Here is a 25,453-nt window from a genome sequence, read left to right on the forward strand (position 1 = left end):
TGGCAATGCTATATAGCAGGGGTCTCCAAACTGTGACCCATGGGTCAAATGCTGCCCTTTGCTTGCCTTTATCCAACAATTGGGGCCCTAGTCCTCCCACTGACACCAAAGCCAGGGCATTAATCCTGTTGCTGACATCAGAGATGGGGAATTCATTCTCCCAATGTAACCCAACTATGGGGCACTACTCCTCCCATTAACATAGATGGGAAACAAATTCTCTCACTCACACCAACTATGGGGTGCTAATCCTCCCACCAGTGCTGGGGAACTAATTATCCTAATGACACTCACTATGGGGCACTACTCTTCCCACTGACACCAGAGATGGGGCACTAATCCTCCCACTGACATCAGCGATGTGGAACTAATTCTCCCACTGACACCAATGATGCAATCGTTTTACTCGCACTGACCACCAAGCCTACGGCATTTTCCACTTCCACTGACCACAGTCCGGCCCCCTAAGGTTTAAAAGGGCAGTAAATGGACCCTTTGTTTTTTTAAAAGCTTGGCGATCCCTGCTGTATAGTAATTGTAATCTTCTCCTTTTCGTTGCAAGCCTTCCAACATTTATTAGATTGAAAATACACTCTCTACAGTCTCTAAGTGACACCAGACATCCACAATGTTCCTGGCAGCTAGAAATCACGTGATCTCTTTTAGAAGACCTGCTGATGTCATGCACATGACTTGAAATATGACATTTCCTTTTATTTTGTATATGGTCTTTTCTTTAATTTCACAGAAATCATGCTGTGCTGGAGAGAGCTAGCACTGTGAACCTACCATAACTTACTGCATTTATAGTTGCTCAATTCTAACATGTTTCAGGTACTGCAGACTGGAGGATTTCAGTTAGGTTTACAAGACTAAATGGTTTCTGCTCAGGCATGGTCCAATCTAAAGGAACCTACAAGCTCTGTACAGCAATTTCTCTCTAAAGCAAAAAATTACAAACACATTTCACTTGTATTTCAACCATGCATTCAGCCATTTGGTTGGAATTCTACTTTAACATTACATTTGTGATGAAAGGATAAAACATTTGATGGCAATTTTTTTTTTTTTCTGAAACGCAATACAAAAATAAAACAACCAACCAAATGGTTTACTAGCCGGCTATTTCTTGTTTCTTCTAAATAATATTCTCTTGACATGTCTGAATGGCATTTACACTTCAGCAAAAAAATACAGTTCACAAAAGGTCTTCTCTTTAAAATGGACATTTTCCCAACGGTTGTAAAAAGCACATAGAAAAACATGTGATTATGGTATTTATGTGTCCATTAAAGCAGACACAAAAAGCTATGGATGAGTAGCCTACTATTTGACTGCTATTTAGATGTGCCGAGGCTTTGTGCCACTTTTAGTTCAATTGTGCTTCCAGAACAAAGCACCCGGTATATGTTTGGAGAACGGAGGAATGCTTCAGGATCGTCAGGAGGGTCTCATACAGGGGACCACTGCGGGAAGGGCGCTCTTATATTATTATCTTGTAGTTGCGCATTGTGACGGGCCAGTAACTTGTGTTTTCATCCTTATGATGCGTACTATTAGCAGCTTTCATATGCTAAATGTGTTCCACCAAAATGTCATAAACACAAGCAAACACCACCCTGAGTAGCAATGAAGGAGTGTCTGGATAACGCACAGAGAGAATCCATCAACCCGCGCCTGATCAAATAGGCTATGAGGAGGAAAGTCTGCCTGTAGTGTATGGGAATCTTTTATAAAGGTTTAATGCAAGGACATGCATTGGAAATGATAATTACCGGCTACAAAAAAAAATTTCACTGCTTTCAAACATATTCAAAAGTGATGTCCAATACTCCATCTCCGAGACAGAGGTGGAAGCAGATATCAAAAGCCACAGTAAAATTAAAACCACAAAGATGATCGAATACCACCAAAAGAAAGCTCTATATGTCGGAAAAAAAAGGACATCAATTTTGTTTGGGTGCAAAGTCGCACGACCGGGCAATTGCCAGTTAAAGCGACACCGCGTCAAATCGCAAAAAATGGCCTGGACATTCAGCAGCCAAATCTTTCAGGGCTGAAGCGGTTAACCCCTTAATCTCCTCTGTGCATGCGCTGTTTCTAGTGAACCACCCCGTCTTGTCGATCTAATGCACCAACCATGTGCCCAACCTGTATAATGTGTATCTACTGCATCATTACCAAGGCTCTGTTTTACTCCCTTAATATTTAATACCACCAAAAGAAACCAGTCTCCAAATATGACATAAAATTAATTTAGGTATAGTGTTGCATGACATAGAACTTTCAGTCCAATTATTGCAGCACTGAAAACAAAAAATGGCCGGGTAATGCTAAAATCTTTACCATTGTTGAAAAGGTGAGACCTGTGCCCTCCAAAGACTAATTACTGGCACATCCCTGTGATCTGCTACCCCAGTGGCTGAAAGAGTAGTAACAGAGGGAACAGAACCCAGCTCTGGATCACAGGGTTGGGTAAGATTTGCTTAACAGATATCTCTACACAAAACAAAATAAAACCTTGTGGCTGGGATTGATAAATCTAACTAAATTTCTTGAGTCTTCAATGTGCTTTGTTTACATCAAACTCGCACAGGGAAAACAAGACAGAAGATCGTGGGAAGTTGAAAAATAATTTTTATGTTTCGGGGAAAAACTACTGTCAAATTCCAGTCTAGTCTAACCTTTCAGCAACAATAAGGAGCTTTGAAATGCTGCCGTTTGGGTTAACCCTAGGGGTGGTTTTAACATTGTGCAGCTTTCCAATTAAACATAGCTACCAGCAATCACGTTGTCCAATGCTCTGGATGAAATTTGGCCTCTTTTGGTGAACTAAAGTTAAAATGGAAGATTACAAAGCAGAATGGTGACAACTTTCCTAATTAGGTCAACACAAAAGAACTCTAGTAAAGTCAATTACTGTGAAGAACATCTTCTAACAGGAAGAAAAAGGCTACTAGCAATATCCCCTTTTTCAGAAAGAACTAATTTGGGGCTGGTGAGCACATCAAGGCACTTTCTTTGTAATAAAACAACACTTAAATATCAAAGGACCAAAAAGAAAAATTGATAAATCCGCTTCTACTGCCAGGCAACCAACAAAACAACATGCACTAAAATGCCACTGCAAAATGAAGAAACTGTCTCGTATAATTAGTGATATTTTTATCTACGATGATTTCGAGTTTGACTTAAAGTTAAAAAATCATCTAATCAAGCTCTTGATCAAAGGAAAGGAACATTTTTCTGACAAAAGCACTCTAGTTTCCAGAAAAAGACTGCGGATAAGAGACGTAAAGGCTTCTCTTTTATATATATAAAAAAAAATACTTTATTTTAGTTAAGAATAATGTAAAACCACTTAAAGTTTTCGTCTTGTTCATTACAAAATATTCCAGATCTGTAAACAGTCACTGATAAGCAGAAAGCCACAAATAAAAACACAAGTTATCATTTACGACATCTAAATACTTTGCTCAGTGCCTACCTGTCTACAGGTGAAGGCTTTGAGTTCCTCGGTTTCTTAACTTGGGCATACAGCGCCTCCATTTGCTTTCCATCTCTTGGGCTTTGAGGTCTACTGTTCAAATTAAGGGTACCGCTGTTAGGAATAGTGTCGTACTGGCCCGTAGTAGCATAGGTTGGATCATCAGAGATGCTGTAATTCTTTGAATATTCATGAATCTCTGCATAGTCTTTTTCCCGAGCTTGCCTTTCTCGAATTTCCCGGGTTTTAGCCTGAATCCTGTGTAAATAAGAAATGGTTAAAATGCTGGAAAGTTGGATCTGGAAAAAAATACTAAAGAACAAAAATTATATTTTTACCCTGTACAAAACAACACAGTTAAAGTGTCAGACTAAACTCAGCTGTCTCCTGCTTTACCTTCTTACATTTAAACAAGCATTTATATTGTCAGTAGGTCCATGGTTAGAACAAGGTAATAACAAGAGATTAACTTATTTTTGTCATGAGTACTCTAAGGATATTCATTCATTTTGATGCTACTGAGATAAAAGCATTGGATGGTGGATTGGAAGGCATGGAACTTCTTCACCTTGCAGAAAGTTAAAGGCTAATCTATAACACTACTGACATTTAAAAAAATTACAGACACCCTTACTTACTATACTGGTCATGACACATGGAATGCACCAAACCAAAGTCAACATTCTGCAAAGAAAAATTCTAGAGCAATAGTAGCCCACCCTAAAGCCCCTCACAGCCGGGTGACACTGGCCGGTTCAATAAAAACCGTCCAAAACATTCAGCCCGCGTGTATGGCAGCCGATCCGACAGAAGCCGGCTTCGGTCAGATGAACATGCTGGAAAACTAACAGCCCACTGGCTTCCTATCAGTGCTCTCAGCCAATGGCAGTCTTTCTGTCAGAACACAACAGCTCAGCGTGGGAGATCGCTGTACTAAAGTCAAATGATTAGTACAGCGGCTCCAACCGGAGGTGACAGTTTTTTGGTCTGAACGGAAAAAACTCAGTGTGTACCAAGATTTACTCTACTGTACAAGGGAATCAAAAGAAATACTCTGCAATAAGAAATACTGAGAATAGGAGGGGAAATGCTAGATTACCAGCACTGACAGCCACTGCATGTGAAATCAGGGATTTAACTTTTTAACAATGGATCGTTTAAACACAACAGATGAGCAATGCATCTAAGACAAATTGTTTATTTTCCTAAAATATTTGACCAACTTGTAGTTCAGATTACGTATCTTTTTATACATGGCACTTAAGCAATAATATTAGTCCTAGACCCACTTGAATCACACACCCTGGGGATTCCCCATGATCTTTCTCACTTGCTCACGAGATATGAATGAATATGGATGAAGTTATGGCATCGAATGGAAACTGGTCACAGACATTTTTCATTATGCTATAAAAACTCTTTGTGTGATCATAAGGATGTGCAACACTAGAACTCTATCTGCATCTAGGTAGCCTCACAAGGCAAGATCCAAGATATCCACCTATGCAATAGTGGATATCAGAAGCATTTAAACACAAACGACCAACAGGTACACAATTGAAATGCTTCTAATACACAAGTCCTATTGTCTCCCATTATGAATTTAGGATATATGGTATATAATTTAATTATTAACATACATGCTTTTTAACAGAGATCAAGAGAGTGGAGTATCAGGTACATGCTTTGCAGATGAATTTTGGCAGACTTGCCCCCGATTGCTCATTCAGGAAAACAGTAACCTGTGTCTTGCAGATAGTGATCACTACTTTCCAAATAGCCAAATTAGTTTTGTTCCAAAATGGCAGTCACAGGAGTATACAACAGACAATGGCATACCCATGCACGCATATATATTCACTTTCTGAGCCCTGAAGTCTACATCTGTGCCCATCTGTGCTTTGAATACTTCATGCATTCAAAGATAAGTTCACCATTGGAACATGTTTCACACATTATTAGGGCGGAACTTTAAACATGTTTCCACTGCTGCAGATGTTCCCCAACCCACCGCCTCTAGGAGATAGCAGGCCAGATATCTTCTACCCAAACTCGCTGTCACAATAAAAAATATTTTTAAATGTGGCTCCGTCCACCTGGCCTCGTCATTCATTCAGAGAGTTCAGTGAATGAACTACAAGTACCAATACCCTTTGCGGTTTTAGGCTTCTAGTTCTTGATTAACTACCAGGGTGTTGTTGAGCGCTCTAGGTAGTTTGATGTTTCTTCATGTCAGTGTGAAATTGGCAGTCTGAAAAAGTGAATTTATTTATTTTTTAAAAGGTGAAATTATCCTTTAAGCAATCGCTTGTGCAGGAAAGCCCTGCTGCTTGGAAAAGTACCACCACTCTCCTGGTGTTGATGTTTAGAATTTTCTTATTTTTCGGTCTTCAAACTAAGAGTGGCAAAGGATAGGCAGAAATGATATAATATATATTGCGCTGAATATTCAGCGCAATATATATTATATAATTTTTGTATAATTTTTGCACCATTTTGTTTGACATACATCACTTTATTGCTGCGTTTATTATTTGGTAATTTTGTTAATGACATTTTTTTAAATATTTAATTAGCGCTGTAGTACCATTTTCATAAAGGATAGGCAGACTAAACCAGCAACGCGTTTCCTAGTTTTGGATAGGATGATGGGTTAGAACCTATATCTCTGTGAAGTTTGCATACTCTCACTGTGTTTGCGTGGGTTTCCTCCGACACTTGCCGGTAGATTAATTGGCTCCTGTCTAAATTGGCCCTAGTATGTGTATGTATGAGTGTGAGTTAGGGATATTAGGATTGTAAGCTCCTTAAGTGCAGGGACTGATGTGAATGTACAAAACACAGTATATATATGTAAAGCGCTGCGTAAATTGACCAATAAATATCAGGTCTATATTGCTGTAGGTGCCCCATTGAGGAGCTCTAGGCTCAACATATGGAAAATAAAATTCCGGTAAAAGGTGTCACTGGAAGAGAAACAGAGGGTATTATGTACCAATGGGGTAACAGGTGTCAAAGGTTGGGTTTCCCCTAATTTTGGTTAGATTTCCACCTACTTCCTGTCTCATTTCTGGGGCAGGAAGTGAAACAAATTTTCCTTACAGGATTATAGACACCAGTATAAACCTTTCACATACATACCAAAACTAAAAATTAGAAAAGTTTTTGCTGGAGACCTACTTTTACTTCAAACTTTGTTTTCATCTGTGGCTTAAAAGCAAAGCAAAATTAGACTGGCAGGTTATTACGTGCCAATACAAACCCTGTCAGATGCTTTAATAAAAAGGCCAGTTATTGTTCAGGGATCTTTTGTACCCTAGAAGACAGATATACCGCATGATGCTTAGGATGAGAGCACAATTCTTCAGCCCATCTCTAGGTGTCAGGAAAAGAGCAGGGGAAAGGCCTCTTACACTAAGCCAATGTTCCAGACATACTACTTATTATAAACTATACATATAAAATGCACATATACACCTTCAAAAGAAAGTGGAAAAATGTCAAGCCTGACGGATAGCGATTACACAATATACACAGGTGCCAGTCTGATGGACCATTACGGTGTGCTGCAGGGCTGCAGAAATCCCTGACAATTAGGTGAGCCGCTGAGGAAGCAGACTGCTGTTACTTGGCACAGCTATCTGACAGGAAGATATTTTGACAGCCATCTCTCTGCACCTCCACATTTCACTGCACATTTCAATTCAATACAGACCTATAAACGCAACATTTACTCTGGAAGGTGAAAAAAAGCTGCATTTAGAGGAGTTCTGTCTGAGCGCCAATAAGGACAGAACCAGAGTAAATTTACCCTGCTCTGCAGCACAATCCAAGACTTATACAGTCAAAGTGATTAGAATCTGGAATTATTAAAAATATTTTTTGAAGGAAACCTATAGTATAAAGACTTCCACTGCAAGCCCACTCCTAAATATATTGAAGTATTGGCTTTAATGCAAATATTATGGCACCAGTATTACTATGTTATATACACCATACTCAAAACAAGTAAGCAGATTTCAACTTTCCCGATTTGAATGTTCATCCTTTCAAGTAAAAAGGTCAAAATACTGAAGCCAGACAGCCAGGAAACTAGCATTTTTAGTAGTAAAAACGGCCTATTTCTCTTAACACACATTTTCTTTCAAGTGACACTGTTGCTAAGATACAGTGCCTTGAAAAAGTATTCATACCACATGAAATGCTTCACATTTTCACAACGTAAATGTATTTTATTGGGATTTTATGTGATAGACACAAAGTAGCACATAATTGTGAAGTGAAAATAAAATAAATGTTTTTTATTTATTTTTTACAAATATGTGAAAAGTGTGACGTGCATTTGTATTCAGCCCCCCTGAGTCAATACTTTGTAGAACCACCTTTCACTGCAACTACAGCTACAGGTCTTTTGGGGGATGTCTCTACCAGCTTTGCACATCTAGAGAGTGACATTTCTGCCCATTCTTCTTTGCAAAATAGCTCAAGTTCTGTCAGATTGGATGGAGAATGTCTGTAAAAGGCAATTTTCAAGTCTTGCCATAAATTCTTAATTGTATCTAGGTCTGGACTTTGACTGGGCTATTCTAACACGTGAATATGCTTTGATCGAAATCATTCCATTGTGGCTCTGGCTGTATGTTTAGGGTAGTTGTCCTGCTGGAATGTAAACCTCCGCCCCAGTCTTAATTTTTTTGCAGACTAACAGGTTTTCTTCTAAGATTGCCCTGTATTTGGCTCCATCCATCTTCCCATCAACTCTGACCAGCTTCCCTGTCCCTGCTGAAGAAAAGCATCCCCACAACATGATGCTGTCACCACCATTTTTTCACGGTGGGGTTGGTGTGTTCAGGGTAATGTGCAGTGTAAGTTTTCTGCCACACATAGCATTTTGCTTTTAGGCCAAAAAGTTCAACTTTGGTCTCACATGATCAGAGCACCTTCTGCCACATGTTTGCTGTGTCCCCCACATGGCTTCTCACAAACTGCAAATGGGATTTGTAATGGCTTTCTTTCAACAATGGCTTTATTCTTGAAACTCTTGCATAAAGACCAGATTTGTGGAGTGCATGACTAATAGCTGTCCTGTGGACAGATTCTCCCACCTGAGCTGTGAATCTTTGCAGCTCCTCCAGAGTTACCATGGGCCTCTTGGCTGCTTCTCTGATGAATGCTCTCCTTGCTCGGCCTGTCAGTTTAGGTGGATGGCAATGTCTTGGTGGGTTTGCAGTTGTGCCGTGCTCTTTCCATTTTTGGATGATGGATTAAACAGTGCAACGTGAGATGTTCAAAGCTTGAGATATTTATTTTACAACCTAACCCTTCTTTAAACTTCACAACTTTATCCCTATCCTGTTTGGTGTGTGCCTTGGCCTTCGTGATGCGGTTTGTTCACTAAGGTTCTCCAACAAGCCTCTGAGGGCTTCATAGAACAGCTATATTTTTATTGTAATCAAATTATACACCATTTACCAATCAGGTTACTTCTGAAGGCAATTTGTTCAACTAGATTTTAGTTGGGGGTATTAGAGTAAATGGGGCGGAAGTAAAGAGCACGCCACACTTTTCAGATATTTGTAAAAAATCTTGAACCATTTATAATTTTCCTTCCACTACACAATTATGTGACACTTTGTGTTGGTCTATCACATAAAATCACAATAAAAGACATTTACGTTTTTGATTGTAACATGACAAAATGTGGAAAGTGGTATGCATACTTTTTCAAGGCACTGTTAACACACTAAGAAAAACAACCTGTCAAAACGATTACCAACACTTCTCTTTCTGGCAAGTAGAATGTTGATTGGTTGCTATGTTCAAGCGTTATGGGCACTACTGCTCACACAAAAGGGTGTGTTGGATATGTGGTCCACTGCTGGGCACTGTGGTTCACACCGCTGGCCGCTATGTCACTATAGGACATAGTAGTGATATAGCAGGCCGTGGAAGAAAAACACAATGCCCAGTGATGAATGCACTATCCAACACATCAGATAACAGAAGATTAAGTTCAGATCAAATATTCAACATGCTGCTTGCTGAAAAGAGTAGTATAACCATGTTTACAGGGTACGCTCATTTTCAAGTAAGTGGATGGTGATGGTGGTGGCCTGATGGACAAATAATGGGCTGATTGTGGTACTGCAGGACTATGCTGGTAACCACCATGGCTTACAGTAAGACAACTTGTTAAGAATTTATCCCCTATTCCCAACAGATTTCTGATAGGGGATAACAGAATATTAAATTAAAGCCTTCCAAAAGGTTTTGGCACAATACAGTATGGATGCTCAAAGCAAGCATCTAATGAAGGATATCTGGGGTTTGTCACCACATGGTACTCTACAGCCTTACTCAAACTCACAGCAAGTCTTGGACCCAATGCAAGTTCATTATAAGAGTGAGTAGTGCCAGGATGTCATGCCCCAGAGTTGGATGGTAAACATCCAGCAGAGCTGTAAATATCTGCATGTCATTACCTATACTCAATTCTTGGGTTTATGTGTGAAACATGCTCAGGGACATCAACAGTTCTATGCTTAGGATAGTTTTTTTTTATTATTATTAATTATAAATATGTTTTAAAAACCATAGTATTGTGGGATGACATTGACTTATGGTATCAGTGGTTTATAAGCTTTCAGAAGTACACTTAGCAAAGGCATATATGACAATCGATGACAACCACACGGCAGCCATCCCTTACTTCCCATGTTTACTCAAGGGTGAAAAATTCTAGTATTTTCTGACATACTGTTTATCGAAGATCTTAAAAGTATTGTTAAAAAAAAGTGACAAATGTGCCCATTTTCTTTTTAACCTGATCAAGTGAAGGTTCACATGACCTCCTAACAAAAAGTGGAGGATATGCTATGATATACAGAAGATACAGCATGTGTCAGCGTTTTGTAAGCAATAGTAACATCTGCACCATATCTCTTTTTTTATTACCAACATTTTATAGTCACTTTAAAATGCTCTTATCGGTCTGACTTAGTGCTGTAAAACAGAGGAAGGGAGGGGGCACTCTGGGGTTTGTCATGACCGGGCTATTTGAAGAGGTCAGAGGGTGAAAAGTGTGCATCACTGGCAGATGTGCCCTGAGATAGTGGAAAGTTCAATATATCTGTAAGCATACTGTAACACCATATAAATATGGGAATAGAATAATAAGAATGTTCAGATTGAAACAATGCAATTCCCACGCCTCAGCTGCAAGTGTATACTGAGACATTTGTTTTTTTTTCCCTCTAAGCCATGTACTCTTCTACAAAAAAAACACATGCCAAGGGCCCAGAAACTTCCAGGAATGGCACCAGTATTACCTTTTATTTTCATCTATGAGTCCAGTGTTGTCACCCTTACTTCACCCCCCCCCCCAATACCTGTACAAGAAATGGGGGATATGTCACTCTGACCCTACTATGACACTCCTAAAAATATGTCTCCGTTTTATAGATTTACAATCACTTCCTGTTTTGAAATTAAGTGAAAGCTCCCCAATGGGGACATATAGTAGGTGAAATATAGACAAATGCTGTAAATATTTCAATCCTATTCAAAAGTGTAAACTATTTTGCCAGGCATTGGGCTCATGTACATGGGTTTGAAACTTGGAAGCAAAGCAAATACGGTATTGCTTTCAGGGACACTTGACTTGATTTGCTTTTGAGTTGCTACAAATAGTTTTTGTATTTGCATTGACTTGTATGAGGAACAAAAGCAGCTCAGACATAAAAGGAGCTTTAGGGTCAGTTCACACGGACTTGTGCGTGTACGGACTTCGCTTTTCTCAGCAAATCCGCTGATCCCCAATGAGCAGGTGCATGACAGGTCCGACTCCGCTCACTGTGCTGAGATGGACCTATCAAAGCTCAGCTGTCCTCTATGGAGATTAGATGAAAGCAGACAGCCTGTCGGTTTTAAACCGATTCTATCCGATCCGATTCTCCAGACAGATGAAAAATAGGTTTTCCATCCTTCTGGAATTCACAGACAGGATGGGATATTGGCGGATGTCAGCGGGCATGTCACCGCTGACATCGGCTGCTCCACAGGGGTGAATGGAGTGTACGATCAGGTTCGCCTGAAAAAACAACAGGCGGACATAATCGGAAAGCCTGTGTGAAAGGGCCCCTTAAAGTGGTTGTGCTTTTTTGTTATTCATTTTTTTTTTATATATACTGTATTGATTTTTTTTCTCTTTGGCAGTTAAGAGGACTTAAGTCATTGAATTTATAATACTTTGAACACTGGACTTTTCCATTATATATTTATAACACATTTTTATAAGATTACGGTGTTACGCTACACTCTTTTCTGTTTTGATTATATTGGTTTGAGTGTTGTGAAATCACTGTACAGTGTTTGGCTGAGCAACACATACATGAATATTTCTTTGTGTGATTTTTGTGAATAATTTGTTTGTGTTGCATGGTATTTGTGCGGATTATGATCAGTAGATTATGTCATACATATTCTATTGCACAGAGCGGCCCTGAAACTCCTCTTCTCGGTTCTCCAAGTCAGCCCTCCTGGCTCTCCCTCCATGTCCAGTGCCCCCATAGAAAGCCGCTTCCCATGGGGGCACTCGTGTGCTCGCTCTGGAGCCCTGCTGCTGCATTCATTGACACAAACAGTGGGACTCAGCCCTGACCCCCCCTCTCTCTCATCACTGGCTTTGCTTGACACCAGTGGAAGCCCAAAGCTCCTGGTGCCCCAGCAAAGCCGGTGAGGCCCATAAGTGAGAGGAGAGAAGAGCTGCAGATGTCCACAGCACTGAATCAAATTAAGGGCTCAGGTAAGTAAAAGTGGGGTGAGGGGGGATACTGATGCCTAAAATGTTTTTACCTTAATGCAAGGAATTGCATTAAATTCAAAAAATTATAATAATTATATATTTTTCTTGTCTTTGTTTATTTCCTTAGGACTTTGTGCTGCCCTGTCGCTTCCCCTTTTTTATAGGATGCCACGTTTTTTCCTTTTATCAGGCTTGATTGACTGTATTGGGACAACGGAAATTTCCAGCCATAATGTTGGGAATACTGATTGGACCTTTTCCTCTCCATCTTTTATTACATGTTGTGACCACTAGGGGTCTACAGTTTGGCCGTATGGACACCCAAGGGCTTCTTTCATAAATGCCCGATCTGTGTCTCTGCGCTAGTTAGCCTGCTTTTACATCCTGTGAATGCCCTGTTTTTTGTCCTCTCCCCATTTCTGGTTGGGTCTTAGTTCCTTCTCTGAGCTTCAATCATCTCGGTGTCATGTTTGACAGCTGTTAGCTGCCACCTGATCGCGTCATCATGATGCGATATTGCCGCCGAGTATAATGGGGATTGTAGGCCAAACGTGCTATTCCTCTGTGTCCGCGCATGCCCGCTGACGTCAGACATCCGGGTGACGTTGGGGGGGTTAAATGGCCGGCAGGTTCACATCTCTACTGCAGTGTAACATGGGGACAGCTGTGTGTTAGCTGTGCGGCTTTGAGGTATATAACAATATTACTTTTCTGCTTCTGCTGGTTAATCTTTATTCCAAGCCTTGTTCTCTTTCCTCCCTTTGTTTATGGGATTGTAATTTGCTGGATTTCCTTATATGATCAGTATTGGTACTATATATATATATATAAAACTATTTAAGTAGTAATGACACATTTTGCCTAGTGTTCTGATCTGGCCATCCAGCATGGTTAATATATTTAACTAAGAAGATTTATTCTCTTCCTCTTTTTTAAGGCTTGTTGATTGGACAAGTCAGATTTTTGTTAATAACCTGTGAGCTTTGAACTCTAAATTGCAGGCTTTTTTGGCTGTCCCCGCAAGTGTTTGCTAATTCCAGACATAGTAAGCCCTGTTTATTTACAATTAATTGAATTACTTTTTTAAAAATCAATCTTTTATATAATTTTGGAACATAGGCACTCCCCCTACAGCCTGAGCTATATCCCTACACACCTTTAGAACTCTGGATTAAGGCTCCACACCTTGTATGAGGGGTCCTAGACTGCTACCCTACATTTTTGTCAGGATCAAGGTGGTCCCTATTTGGGGCGACAGGTCAGCACTTGTCCTTATTTATATGGTAGTATTATATTATATGTTTATGTGCATGCCTGATTCACATGTTTTATTTTTTGTTAGAGCTGGTTGTTTAATTTCTGGTCACAGTGTAACCCCTGATGAAGCAAATTTTGGCAAAATATATTGGGAAATAACATCTTACCTGACCGCTAGCATATCTCAAGTTGGGATCTCCAGTGACCCACAATAATCAATATGTTTGTAACAATACACATGTTTTTAAACAATTTGTTTGTCATGTGATTTTTATATTTCATGATATTTTAATAAATATAGTAAAATGATTGGCTTGTTGATATTTCAGTAATTTAGCACCGTTATAATCCCACTACTCCCCCTTTTTTCTACATTATTTCATTGGGATGAGGTGCGCTTTTGTTGTTTTTCTTGAAACTACATGGATCCTGTCCACTTTTTGTAAAAAAATGTTTAGGCTTTAGAACCACTTGAAAACAGCCAGAGTCTAAAAAAAAAAAAAAAAAAAAATCATAATCCAAACTGTTTCTTAAGCCCTGTACACACAATGGGATATCTGATGGAATCGAATCCTTTGTATTTTTTCGTCGGATATCCGATGAAGCGGACTTTCATCAGTCTTGCCTACACACCATCAGTCAAAAATCAGATCGTGCCAAAACGCGGTGACGTAAAACATTACGACGAGCCGAAAAAAATGTTCAATGCTTCCAAGCATGCATCGACTTTATTCTGAGCATGCGTGTATTTTTGACCCATGGAAATCCATACAGACGATCGGATTATTTTACCCATAGGAAAAATTTAAAACATGTTTTATTTTTTTACACCGATGGACAAACTGATCGTGTGTACGTGGCTTAAGAGTTTTTTTTTCTGGCAGCAGTCTATTCTTTCGTCCAAAGCAATAACAGAAGCTCATGCACTCCATTGACAAAACTCAGAGTTCAGAGTCAATGTGTGAGATATTAAGTGTTTAAAGAAAATATTTTAGCCAGGAAAATAAAATATTTGCTTTCCTCTTTAAAAATATTATGGTCTGGTAGACTTTATAAATACACTAAAAAAGTGCCCCACTGTTCACCTTCCCTGGTGTAAAGGGTCCAGATGGTGACAGAAGAAAGATGAAACCATTCTATTCTCTGCTGAGGACCTGCAGGGTCATCAAGTGTCTTGGTTTTATGCAGGCTTTGGAAAATAAAAGTACACAGCCAAATCAAAGTACGTAGAGAAGCTCTTGCATTAAAATACAAGCAACAGTATACTAAACCCGGAGTCATGATCAATAACTAAATCTGAAGAATTTAATACTTAAATCTGGCTTCATCTAGACATTGATGTTCCCAAAGTTTTAACCCATCTGTTTTTAAAGAACGACTAAACAGAGGGCAATTTTTAGGGGTTTTGGAACAGATATCGCTTGTTTGTTTTTTAAATATAAATACCCGTCATAGTTCTGGAAAGGTCTTCCATGGCCTCTGGCAAGGTTACGTTTTTAATTCTGTCTGGAGTGATTAGCATAAACTATCTTTGCAGCATTGACCGCAATGATTAGATCTTAAAAAAACGAAATTCATGAACTTCGTTATGCCACTTATCCTAAATGAATACCCCAAAATAATAAACGATTACATGCATAGGATGGGGGGGGACTGGATAATAAGGTTAATGTCGCTCCTGCTGTCACTAAAGCCACATTAGCAATCTCTTTTCAGCTTGACACAAATTAATGATTTTAATTCAAGACACTTGTCACAGGGCTTACTAGCCTTTCTTCTAATTAAAATGGATGAAGCGCTGTGATCAAGAAACCACACAGTTAATTTTTTGTCTCCTTCCTGTACTTGCTACATTCCTATTCATTAAAAAACAGCTTACAGCACCCTAACACAGGACAGGGCAATGAGATGTGCAGGGCCAGCTGACATAAGGGGGAAGTCGTCTTTCCCCCAGGGGTATTGTACAATAGAGGCTCCTGGGAATGTTCAGCGCTAGATTGGTTTAATTACTGCATTGTACAAATGGATTCATTACAACACACTGTGATTAGGAATCGGCCTCTTCCCGTTTGAATGCCAGAGGCCAAGAAGACTTAACAGAAACGAACAACACACCCCTTTAATAAGTACTGTACATCTCACTTCATCATGTACGAGAGTCACAATAGCCTGACACTGTGCAATGAGACACAAAGTGAATGTGAGGGCAAACGATAAATCAAAACGATAAATTGTTGCACGGTTATAATTGGGACGAATATAAAAAAAAATTGGAAGTCTGGGTTGATCATAGGGCCCAACAGAACCAGCAATGGTATCACACTTATTTTGGAAAGTACAGAGTAGACTTTTCCCATAAAAGATTTGGAAATATGTGTGTGTAAAAGAAAAATTATACACACACACACACACACACACACACACACACACTATATTACCAAAAGTATTGGGACACCTGCCTTTACACCCGCAAGAACTTTAATGGCGTCTTAGTCCGTATGGCTTAATATTGAGTTGCCCCCTTTGCAGCTATAACAGCTTCAACTCTTCTGGGAAGGATGGGCCAGATTCACGTAGCCCGGGCGCAGCGTAACGTAACCGATTTAGGTTACACCGCCGCAAATTTTCTGTCTAAGTGCCCGATCCACAAAGCACTTACCTGGAAATTTGCGGCGGTGTATCCTAAATCCGTCCAGCGCAAGGCGGGCCAATTCAAATGGGGCGGGTACCATTTAAATTAGGCGCGCTCCCGCGCCGGATGTACTGCGCATGCTCCCGAAGCAAATTTCCTGACGTGCTTTGTGCGAAATTACGACGCGCCGACGTTTTGTGAATCGCGACGTGAAAAAAAGACTTGCGCCGGGAAAAAAAAAAAAAGAATGAAAAAAAAAATTCAAAAGCGACGCAGGAAAGACGGGTATACTTTTACATGGTGTAGTAATTTTACACTTTGTAAAAGGTGCCCTATCTTTGCGACGGCAAACTAACACTTGTGGCGACGTAACGACGGGAAAAAGTTTTGTGGATCGCCGTAACTGCTAATTTGCATACCCGACGCTGGTTTACGACGCGAACTCCCCCCCAGCAGCGGCCACGGTATTGCATCCTAAGATCCGACAGTGTAAAACTATTACACCTGTCGGATCTTAGGGATATCTATGCGTAACTGATTCTATGAATCAGTCGCATAGATAGAAACAGGGATACGACGGCGTATCAGCAGATACGCCGTCGTATCCCTTTTGTGAATCTGGCCCGATGTCCACACGGTTTAGGAGTGTTTGGGAATGTTTGACCATTCTTCCAAAAGCACATTTGTGAGGTCAGGCACTGATTTGGAAAGAAGGCCTGGCTCGCAGTATGTGTTTTAATTCCAAAGGTGTTCCATCAAGTTGAGGTCAGGACTCCGTGCAGGCAAGTCAATTTCCTCCACCCCAAATATGCTCATCCATATCTTTTATTGACCTTGCTTTGTGCATTGGGCCAAATCATTTGGTGTAGGGGGGATTATGGTGTGGGTTGTTTTTCAGGGATTAGGCTTGGCCCCTTAGTTCCAGTGAAGAGAACTTCAGCATACGACATTTTGGACAATTTCATGATCCCAATTTTGTGGGAACAGTTTGGGGATGGTCCCTTCCTGTTCCAACATGACTGTGCACCAGTGGTGCATAAAGCAAGGTCCACAAAGACATGGATGAATGAGTTTGGGGTGGAGAAACTTGACCGGCCTGCAGGCATCCCAATATTTTTGGTAATAATATAGTGTGTGTATATTATATACTGTATTTATTGGCGTACACACACATACATTATATATATATATATATATATATATATATATATATATACACACATATACACACACACACACACACACACACACACACAGGCTGAAGGAAAGAAATGCACACGTTGTATAGCCAGCCTAAGCCTCTGGCAGTCTTTGCACAGCAAAGCTCAGACTGGGAGAAGAAATGACTGGGAGCATGCAAATTTACTGACAAGGATCATCCTGAAAGGAGGAGGGCACTGAGACATGACTATCAGTATGTTGCTGGTCTTTTACTATTCATTCAGCAAGCTGTGGGAGGACACTATCATATTCCATCCAAGATCTATAACAGTTTAAAAAAAGGTGTTGTAAACCTCTTGGCAGGTAAGACCGGCAGATATAAAAGATGCAAATTAATGTAGCTATATATATATATATATATATTTTTTTTAAACCGTAAGCAGTGTCAATACTGATATTGACTTGTATTCCCCTGTGGAGCAGAGCTCAGACTGGGAGATCCATGGTGGTGCGCAAAAAAAAACCCACCTAAGTGTACAAAACAAAAATTGCATGTGCAGACAAAGAGCACCCAAGGGTGTATCTTTTGTGCAACCCTGAAGGAGTAGGACCTTGCCCTGACCTCTAGGGGTGCAAGGCTCCTGACAGGGGCAAGGCTCGAACATGATCCACCTAGCCAAAAGGCCTGGTGGACCCCTCTCCTCATGGCCAACTGAAGCTGACCACTGACAACTAGGTGAAGGGCTAGGAGAAAGGAACCCAATGCCCTTCTCCCCCCCCCCCAGCCTTCAGTGTAAGCCTTAGGACCCACACCATGCATCCAAGTGAAAGAAACAAGCAAAAGTGCAAAGTGGAAAAACAGTGGAGGAAAATAAAAATAATCAATAGTGCTGGTGCAGATGCACTGGCTAAGCCTTGGAGCCTGGTAACAAAAATGGCCCCATACTTAGCCAGAGGTAGCATATCATACCAGCAGATATACTATACAGCCAACCATTCCTACCAAAACGCTAGAACGACAGTGGTGCACCCCTACTGGACACTGATAAGAACAGATAATACACTTGATCTTAGCCAAAATGGGAGAAGGAGAAGCAGCACAAGGAGAGCCAGTAAGTTGTACTACAGTGCTCATGTAGTAACAGGGAACATGCGGATAGGAAGATACAGAAAGATGAACTCATTATTCTGTTTCTCCTTTCACTGTCCAATCACAGGATGGGGAAGGGACAATACCTGTAAATGTTACCTAACTGCAGCAGAGAAAACTCACATGTCCTGCTTGCCTGACAGATTAGTGCTGAACGATCAAGCAGTGTAAATTGTATCATTGGATTGACAGAAATACAAATCCATAGGCAGTTAAAAAAGCTCTCTTATGTATTCATCTGCATATTTTGTGGTTTGCATAGACCTGAACTTTAAACTTTTTTGCATGTACCAGAGAGAAATTCACTGGAGACAAAATGGCACGTGAACTCTACCACTGTTACACTTATTCATCAGCTAGATATAGAAGTCAGGAATGTAAGCAGCAAGTGAAACTTTCACAAGTTTATTCATAATAAGCATTTCAAAGGGAATTCAGAAGACAAGATAAGACAAGTTGCAAGGTGGATAAAAGACATTATTCTAGTCACAGAACTGGTGATGGGCTCATTAGGAGAATTAAGGCACCTCTGATAGCTTTTCAGTCTCAATGAAAGTAGGGCAGATCAAGTTGCTCGTATGGTTTAATGTTCACAAAAATGGGCCGCCAAAATGGGTGAAGTGGCTTTAACCTACTATCAGGTTCTGTCTTTTTGCTGGGATTGGAGACAGCCTTCTGAACCATCTGTTCATACTTGAAATATGAAAGATGAGACTTCTAGAAAGCACGCACCTATACCAAGAAACACACGTCATCTGAATTCAATAATGTCCGAGACAAAATGGGACACAATAGAAAGTGCAGTAACGCTTGATGTGCTGATCTCCAATGTCAACATTGACAGAACTGCTGAACCCTCAGATGAGCTCAGGCGGCATGCATTTAGCAAGAACATTATCTTGCAGCTGCTACATGAATTCATCCTAATGCCGTGTACACACGGTCAGACTTTCCATTAACAAATCTTCGATGTGAGCTTGTGTATGCTCCATCGGACATTTGCTGTTGGAATTTCCGACAACATAAATTTGAGAGCTGGTTCTAAATTTTTCCGACAACAGAAGTTGTTGTCGGAAATTCCGACCGTGTGTACACAATTTAACGCACAAAAATTCTACGCATTCTCGGAATCATTTTGAAGCATGCTCAGAATCACTTAACTTAATTTTTCTCGGCTAATCGTAGTGTTGCACGTTACTGCGTTCTTGGCATTCGGAATTTCCGACAACATTTGTGTGACCGTGTGTATGCAAGACAAGTTTGAGCCAACATCCATCGGAAAAAAAATCCACGTTTTTTTGTCGGAATGTCTGATCGTGTGTACGCGGCATAACATTCTGAGCCAACCAACAAACCTAACCAGAGAGGACACTTTTAGAATAGGCCATTTTAGTAAAAGAAACTGATTTTTGTTCTGTATATTATGGAACTTCCTGAGGCAAGTTATGAAATGAAGGATGGCTATAAACAGATAACAACCTAAATACAATGGACTCGATTTACATAAGGATAAGACAATGCCAGTGGACCCTGGACTACAGTATAAACAAAGCCTAATATACCCGATTTAAATATCATTGATGATGACTGAGCAGCTAGCAGACCTGGTTTCCCAGATAGTTATAACATGCCAAGCTCACCACCTGAAGCTTGTAAGAATCAAACAACTCACTACATTCACCCATAGTCTGAGAAGGGAAGAACACTATGATGGAGAATGGACCAATAACTGCACTCACAAATACATAAAATCACATATGGTGAAGGCATACTGGGAGCAATTTTCCTGAATAGACAAGTTTTTGCCATCTGCCCATTGGCAGTTTGCCTCTTATAGGCCTACATCCAAGAGCCTGGTGCTGCTTGTTTTTGGAGCAGGAACTGAGTGATTTCCAACAGAATTAGAGTAAATACTAGTGTCATGAGAGAAATATGGGGCTTCCATTGCTAGCTGCAGGCTTCAGAACCAATACACAGACCTACAATATTTATGGCCTCATAGTGGCTTATTGGTTAGCTCTCCTGCCTTGCAACACTAGGGTCCTTGGCTTGAATCCTGACCAGGACCATCTGTGTATGTTTTCCCTTTGCTTACATGGGTTTCCTCTGGGTACTCCGATTTTCTCCTACATGCCAAAGACCTTCTGGTTGGTTTATCTGTATGTATACATGTGAGGTAGGCATCAGAGATGTAGGCTCCTTGAGGACAGGTACTGATTTAAATATACAATATGAAAATGGTGCATAGGCTGTGGGTACATTAAAAATACATGTAATAATACATTAAATAATAAAACATATTTGCAACAGAGCTGAGAATGTCTTATTTCTATCCTTATTCCAGGCCATTGACAAAGTGGTTGTAAATGCAGAAGGTTTTTTATCCTAATGTATTCTATGTTTTTAAATTAAAAAAAACTTGTGTATGCAGCAGCCCCACTATTACTTACCTGAGCCCCATCTCGATCCAGTGATGTGCACAAGTGCCTCGGCCGTCCAGAGCTCTCACTCCTGATTGGCTCTGACACAGCAGCGACGCCATTGGCTCCCGCTGCTGTCAAAGTCAATTAGCCAATGAGGAGAGAGGAGGTGGGGCCTAATGCCTGAATGGACACAGAGCTGTTGTTCGGCTGCCCCAATAGCAAGCAGCTTGGTGTAGGGGCACTCAACAGAAGGGAGGGGCCAGGAGCGCCGATGAGGGACCCGAGAAAAGGAGGATTAGGGTCTGCGCTGTGCAAAACCATTACACAGAGCAGGCAAGTATAACATGTATGCCTTTGCAGCTGTCGGCTTGTAGTTTTTTAATAAACTACCAAGGTGCTGTTGAGTGCTCTAGGCAATTTCATGGTCTCTTCCTGTCAGTGTGCTACTGCCTGCTCCTACGATGCACTGACAAGTGTGCGTGAGACCTGCATGGCACCCACGATCTGCCGATTATGGGTGCAATGCTTTCCAGGCTCCTAGTAAAGAATAAAATAGCAGGCGCTATTGCGCTAAAAATAGCGCCTGCAAACCGTCCCTAAACATCCGCTGCTGTGTCTCCAGTGTGAGTGGTGTGCTAGCAGGACAGTACAAAAAATTCCTGCTAGCCGCATCTTATAAGCAGTGTGTATGCCGCTCCTCCACCGCTCCTGCCCATTGAAATGAATGGGACACCGTGGCTATTTTAACCCTTTCTTGGACGCTAGTGGGGGGTAAAAGTAGCGGCGCTTTTTTGCTGACGCTGCTCCCGCAACAGTGTGAAAGTGGCCTAACTGCAAAATGATGTGCATTTATTTTTATATATTTTTTTTAAAAGGTGAACTTATCCTTTAATCTCAGGAATGGATACACAACAACCAACACTTTGGTAGGTAAACCCTCTCTGCGTATAGGCATGTCATATATTTAGCAGGTTTCCTGCAGTTCAGCTTCTGGTCTGGTTGAAGCAAAACGGCAGTGAAAATAGTAATGTGGTGAGATAACAGCTGATAATAACAAAACACCATTTCCCCTTTTTCTTCTTTTTAGAGAAAAGAATGCTCGACTTCAGGCTGGGAAGGAAAAGTAATTTTTTAATGACATTAAATTACAAAATGGCTTGAGAAGCAGGAGATTTCCTTGAAAGTGCTGAGGAGCTCAGAGTACATACTATGCTGCAGAAAGTCTAGATGACTTTAAATAATAAATATGTACATATGAAAAAAAAGCCCTATTATTCAATCAATTCTACAAAGTACTATCATTAATATGTTTGTCTCATCCCCGATCAATATGGGCAAATACTATGGGCGTTTAAGCAGAACATGGTTGTAAGCATATTATTATTAGAAAGATGAGGTTGGGTATTTTCTGTATAAAAATCGTGGGCTTAATTGATTTTTATTTTTAATGGACCATTTGCTTGTTCTTCAGCCCCCACAGGACTTTTGTTTGATGCTTTCTGCACACTGTAAATTCATTATTGCCAAGCGATTTCCCAGAAGTATTACATCATTAAGAAAGAATGGAAATATGTATTAAATGGACGGTCCTAAATGAACTTAGTTATTGCAAAAAGGCAAGTTATCTATGGACAATAAATGTTTTTTTTTCTGCTCACGCAGTAGATGAAGGAATTAGACGGAGGTGTCTACATGCAGGGGACCAAACAGCTATTTACTTTACAATAAAAATCAAATTAAATACAACTTTACTTTGGCATCTAAACTCTCCGGATGCAGCACAAGGCTTGCCCGGCTGATTAAATAGGAACAGAGGTGGCTTTATTAACACTTCCAGAATTCAATGCATTTTAGCCGCACGTCGCCGGATTCTGTTAACACAAAAAAACCTGTTATTGTATGTGGCCGTTAAACCGTGCTAGGCATCAGCGGGTCAGCTCCTGACTTGCAGCACTGCTATCCCGACTGCTGTTCTCACCTGGGATACATAGTGTGCACAGGCTTCCTTTGTAGCTTCTAGTTTCTTTGCAAAATCAAAGCAAAATGTCATTTACATTGAAACCGACTACATTCTTATTATTACTATACATGATTTATATAGCACCAACAGTTTGAGAAGCGCTTTATATTATAAAGGAAGACAGTACAGTTACAATACAATTCAATTCAATACAAGAGTGTGAGGAGGGCCCTGCTCCTGAGAGTTTACTACATAAGTAAAACAAGATTAAAAAAAAAAAAAAAAAAAAAAAAAAAATGTTTATAGGGTCCCTACACATCTAACATATATGTAGAAGAAAAAAAAAAAGGATCTGCATTTGGCCTCATACTAGTTAAAGGCAGGCAGAGACGCACAGTAAAAAAGTACTTTTAGGGATCTACATTCCCTTATTAAAAAATATATATATTTATTGAAATTGAAGACCTAATTCTACAAGCTCAGGACTCTCCCACGAAATTTCATAAAAAATGGGCATGCTGGTCACTCTTTACTAAATCGGTTGAATTTAAAACTTTATCTCTTCAGCCTACTTCTACTTAGACTTAGTATGAATATTATATTTATCAATAATATATTCTGTTGTAGTGTTTCCCCCTTCATTCCTTACATTTCTCCCCACGAAGTTCAGATACTGTTTTGAATCAAACTTGTATTTACTTTAATTTTATACAATACGTATTAACGTTGTTACTATTCCTATTGTAGTACGTATGATATTACGACTTAGTCCAATATTACTTTATTGTATCTTCATTTGACTACATGTACAATATGTGATTTTCTTTGATATACCAATAAAATCTTTAAACAAAAAAAAAATATATATATATATATATATATATATAAAAATGTAATACAGTTGCCTTAAAGCGGAGCTGAACCCAAAAGGGGAAGTTCTTCTTTAAGGCATCCTCCCGCACAGACCTGTGTGTGTCTGTATGAATGGAGTGGGGCCATTAGAAAAAAACAGCCCCTTGGCACATGAAATACAGCCATTGGAGTCTAATCCTGGCACAGATAGACCTCTGGTAATAACCTGTACAGCAAAACTCGCAAAAGGGAAAGCATACCGCAGAATGGATCTCCGGGGAAGCTGCTAAAATTGTACAGCTTTAACACATACTGTATATGGGAGCTATTACAACAGCCAAAGAATTTGTAGTTCTGTGCAGCCGTATCGTGGGATCTGGAGGAAGAGTGCAATTTCAGCAATACACCCAGCGTGACCACTGGACAATGAAATAAAGCAGCACACCGATGAGGTCATCACTCTGCTCTTTCTACAAGCATATTCCATGCCCCACTTGCAAACTTTGCTGTACTGTGATTACAGAAGGCTGATCACCACACATCCAGGAACTTCCTATAACTGCATTTAAAATAAGTCAAATGTTTTAAATACATAGCCAACACATTAACTGGTGTTATATGCCTGCAGATTGGTTTCAATATGATTTGGTGCTTATGAAAAAATAGCATCATGCATCTGCGCCATGAGCCTATCCTATTTTGAAGCCTATTAGAGCCTTTGGCTCCAATCAGGTGCTTCAGAAAAATACCCTCGCTGCTGTAAGTCATGTGCCTGGTGGCCGTGGATTGAGGGGGCGGTTCCCAAGCGCCACCGCTGGTTTTTCTTATTTTTTTTCTTACTACATTTAATTGTATTTACAGACCCCCCTTTGCTCCTCTCAGTGGGGGGTAAAATTATAGTGTCTGACTGCTTACGCTCCCCATATGTTGGGTTTTGTGTCCGGGTACGCCTGCATGTGCCCTGCTGAGTTGAGTCATGTCCCGCTGGAGATTCCATTAATATGCACTTGATGTCTTGTACATGATAAATACTAGTAAGTGTGCATTATGATCCTGCCATATTATGGTCCATATGTTAACCTTACTTATTGAATATTGTATTGACTGTTTCTCTATTGTATCTATGGATTTTGTGCACCCTTTTTCTTTTCCCCTGAAAGAATATACAATCCATTTTCCAAAATGCATTGGGATCAGGTTCAGCTGTGAACACCTTGAAGCCTGTTGGGCCATTATTCCATCCTGGCCGGCTCGGTGCTCCAGACCATTTTACAAATTGGGTGCTTGTTTTGTTATTTTATCATTATGCTATGCCCTTATGTATTTTATTGTCTCCTCTTGGGAAATAGTTTTATATTATATATATTATTATTATATTAAATAAACGGTTATATTTTATACCTTGTATTACTTTTTTACACTCCCTTAACCTGCCTATAAAGTCAACGCTGGGGCAATTTCTTTCTCCAGCGGTGGACACTAAACAAAATAAAAGAAATACAATAACATTTATTGAACATGGAATTATTCCTGCTTGTAAATGTTGATGTGTCAATGTTCCTATTAACCAAAAATAAAACTTGCAATTCCAGGCCCCCCTAAATAAGTAAATACATCCCGTGTATTTATTCTCCGAGAGGAGACTGGTAATTTGAATAATATCTTGCTTTAACTCTGTATGAGAGATCCATCAGACAACGGTAATACTGCTGTGTGCAGCATATTTTG

The 25,453-nt window shown here is 40.1% G+C and overlaps 1 protein-coding gene across 13 annotated transcripts in view; it reads right to left on the minus strand.

The window, feature by feature from the left end:
- PARD3 (par-3 family cell polarity regulator) overlaps positions 1-25,453 on the minus strand; it is a 768,046-nt gene that overhangs the window by 194,184 nt on the left and 548,409 nt on the right. For all 13 annotated transcript variants that reach the window (XM_040352652.1, XM_040352650.1, XM_040352646.1 and 10 more), the window contains one exon: positions 3,488-3,745. In XM_040352652.1, coding sequence (XP_040208586.1) covers positions 3,488-3,745 — 258 coding nt within the window. The remainder of the gene's footprint in view (positions 1-3,487; positions 3,746-25,453) is intronic.

Source organism: Rana temporaria, chromosome 5, assembly GCF_905171775.1.
Source record: "Rana temporaria chromosome 5, aRanTem1.1, whole genome shotgun sequence".
Lineage (NCBI taxonomy): Eukaryota > Metazoa > Chordata > Amphibia > Anura > Ranidae > Rana > Rana temporaria.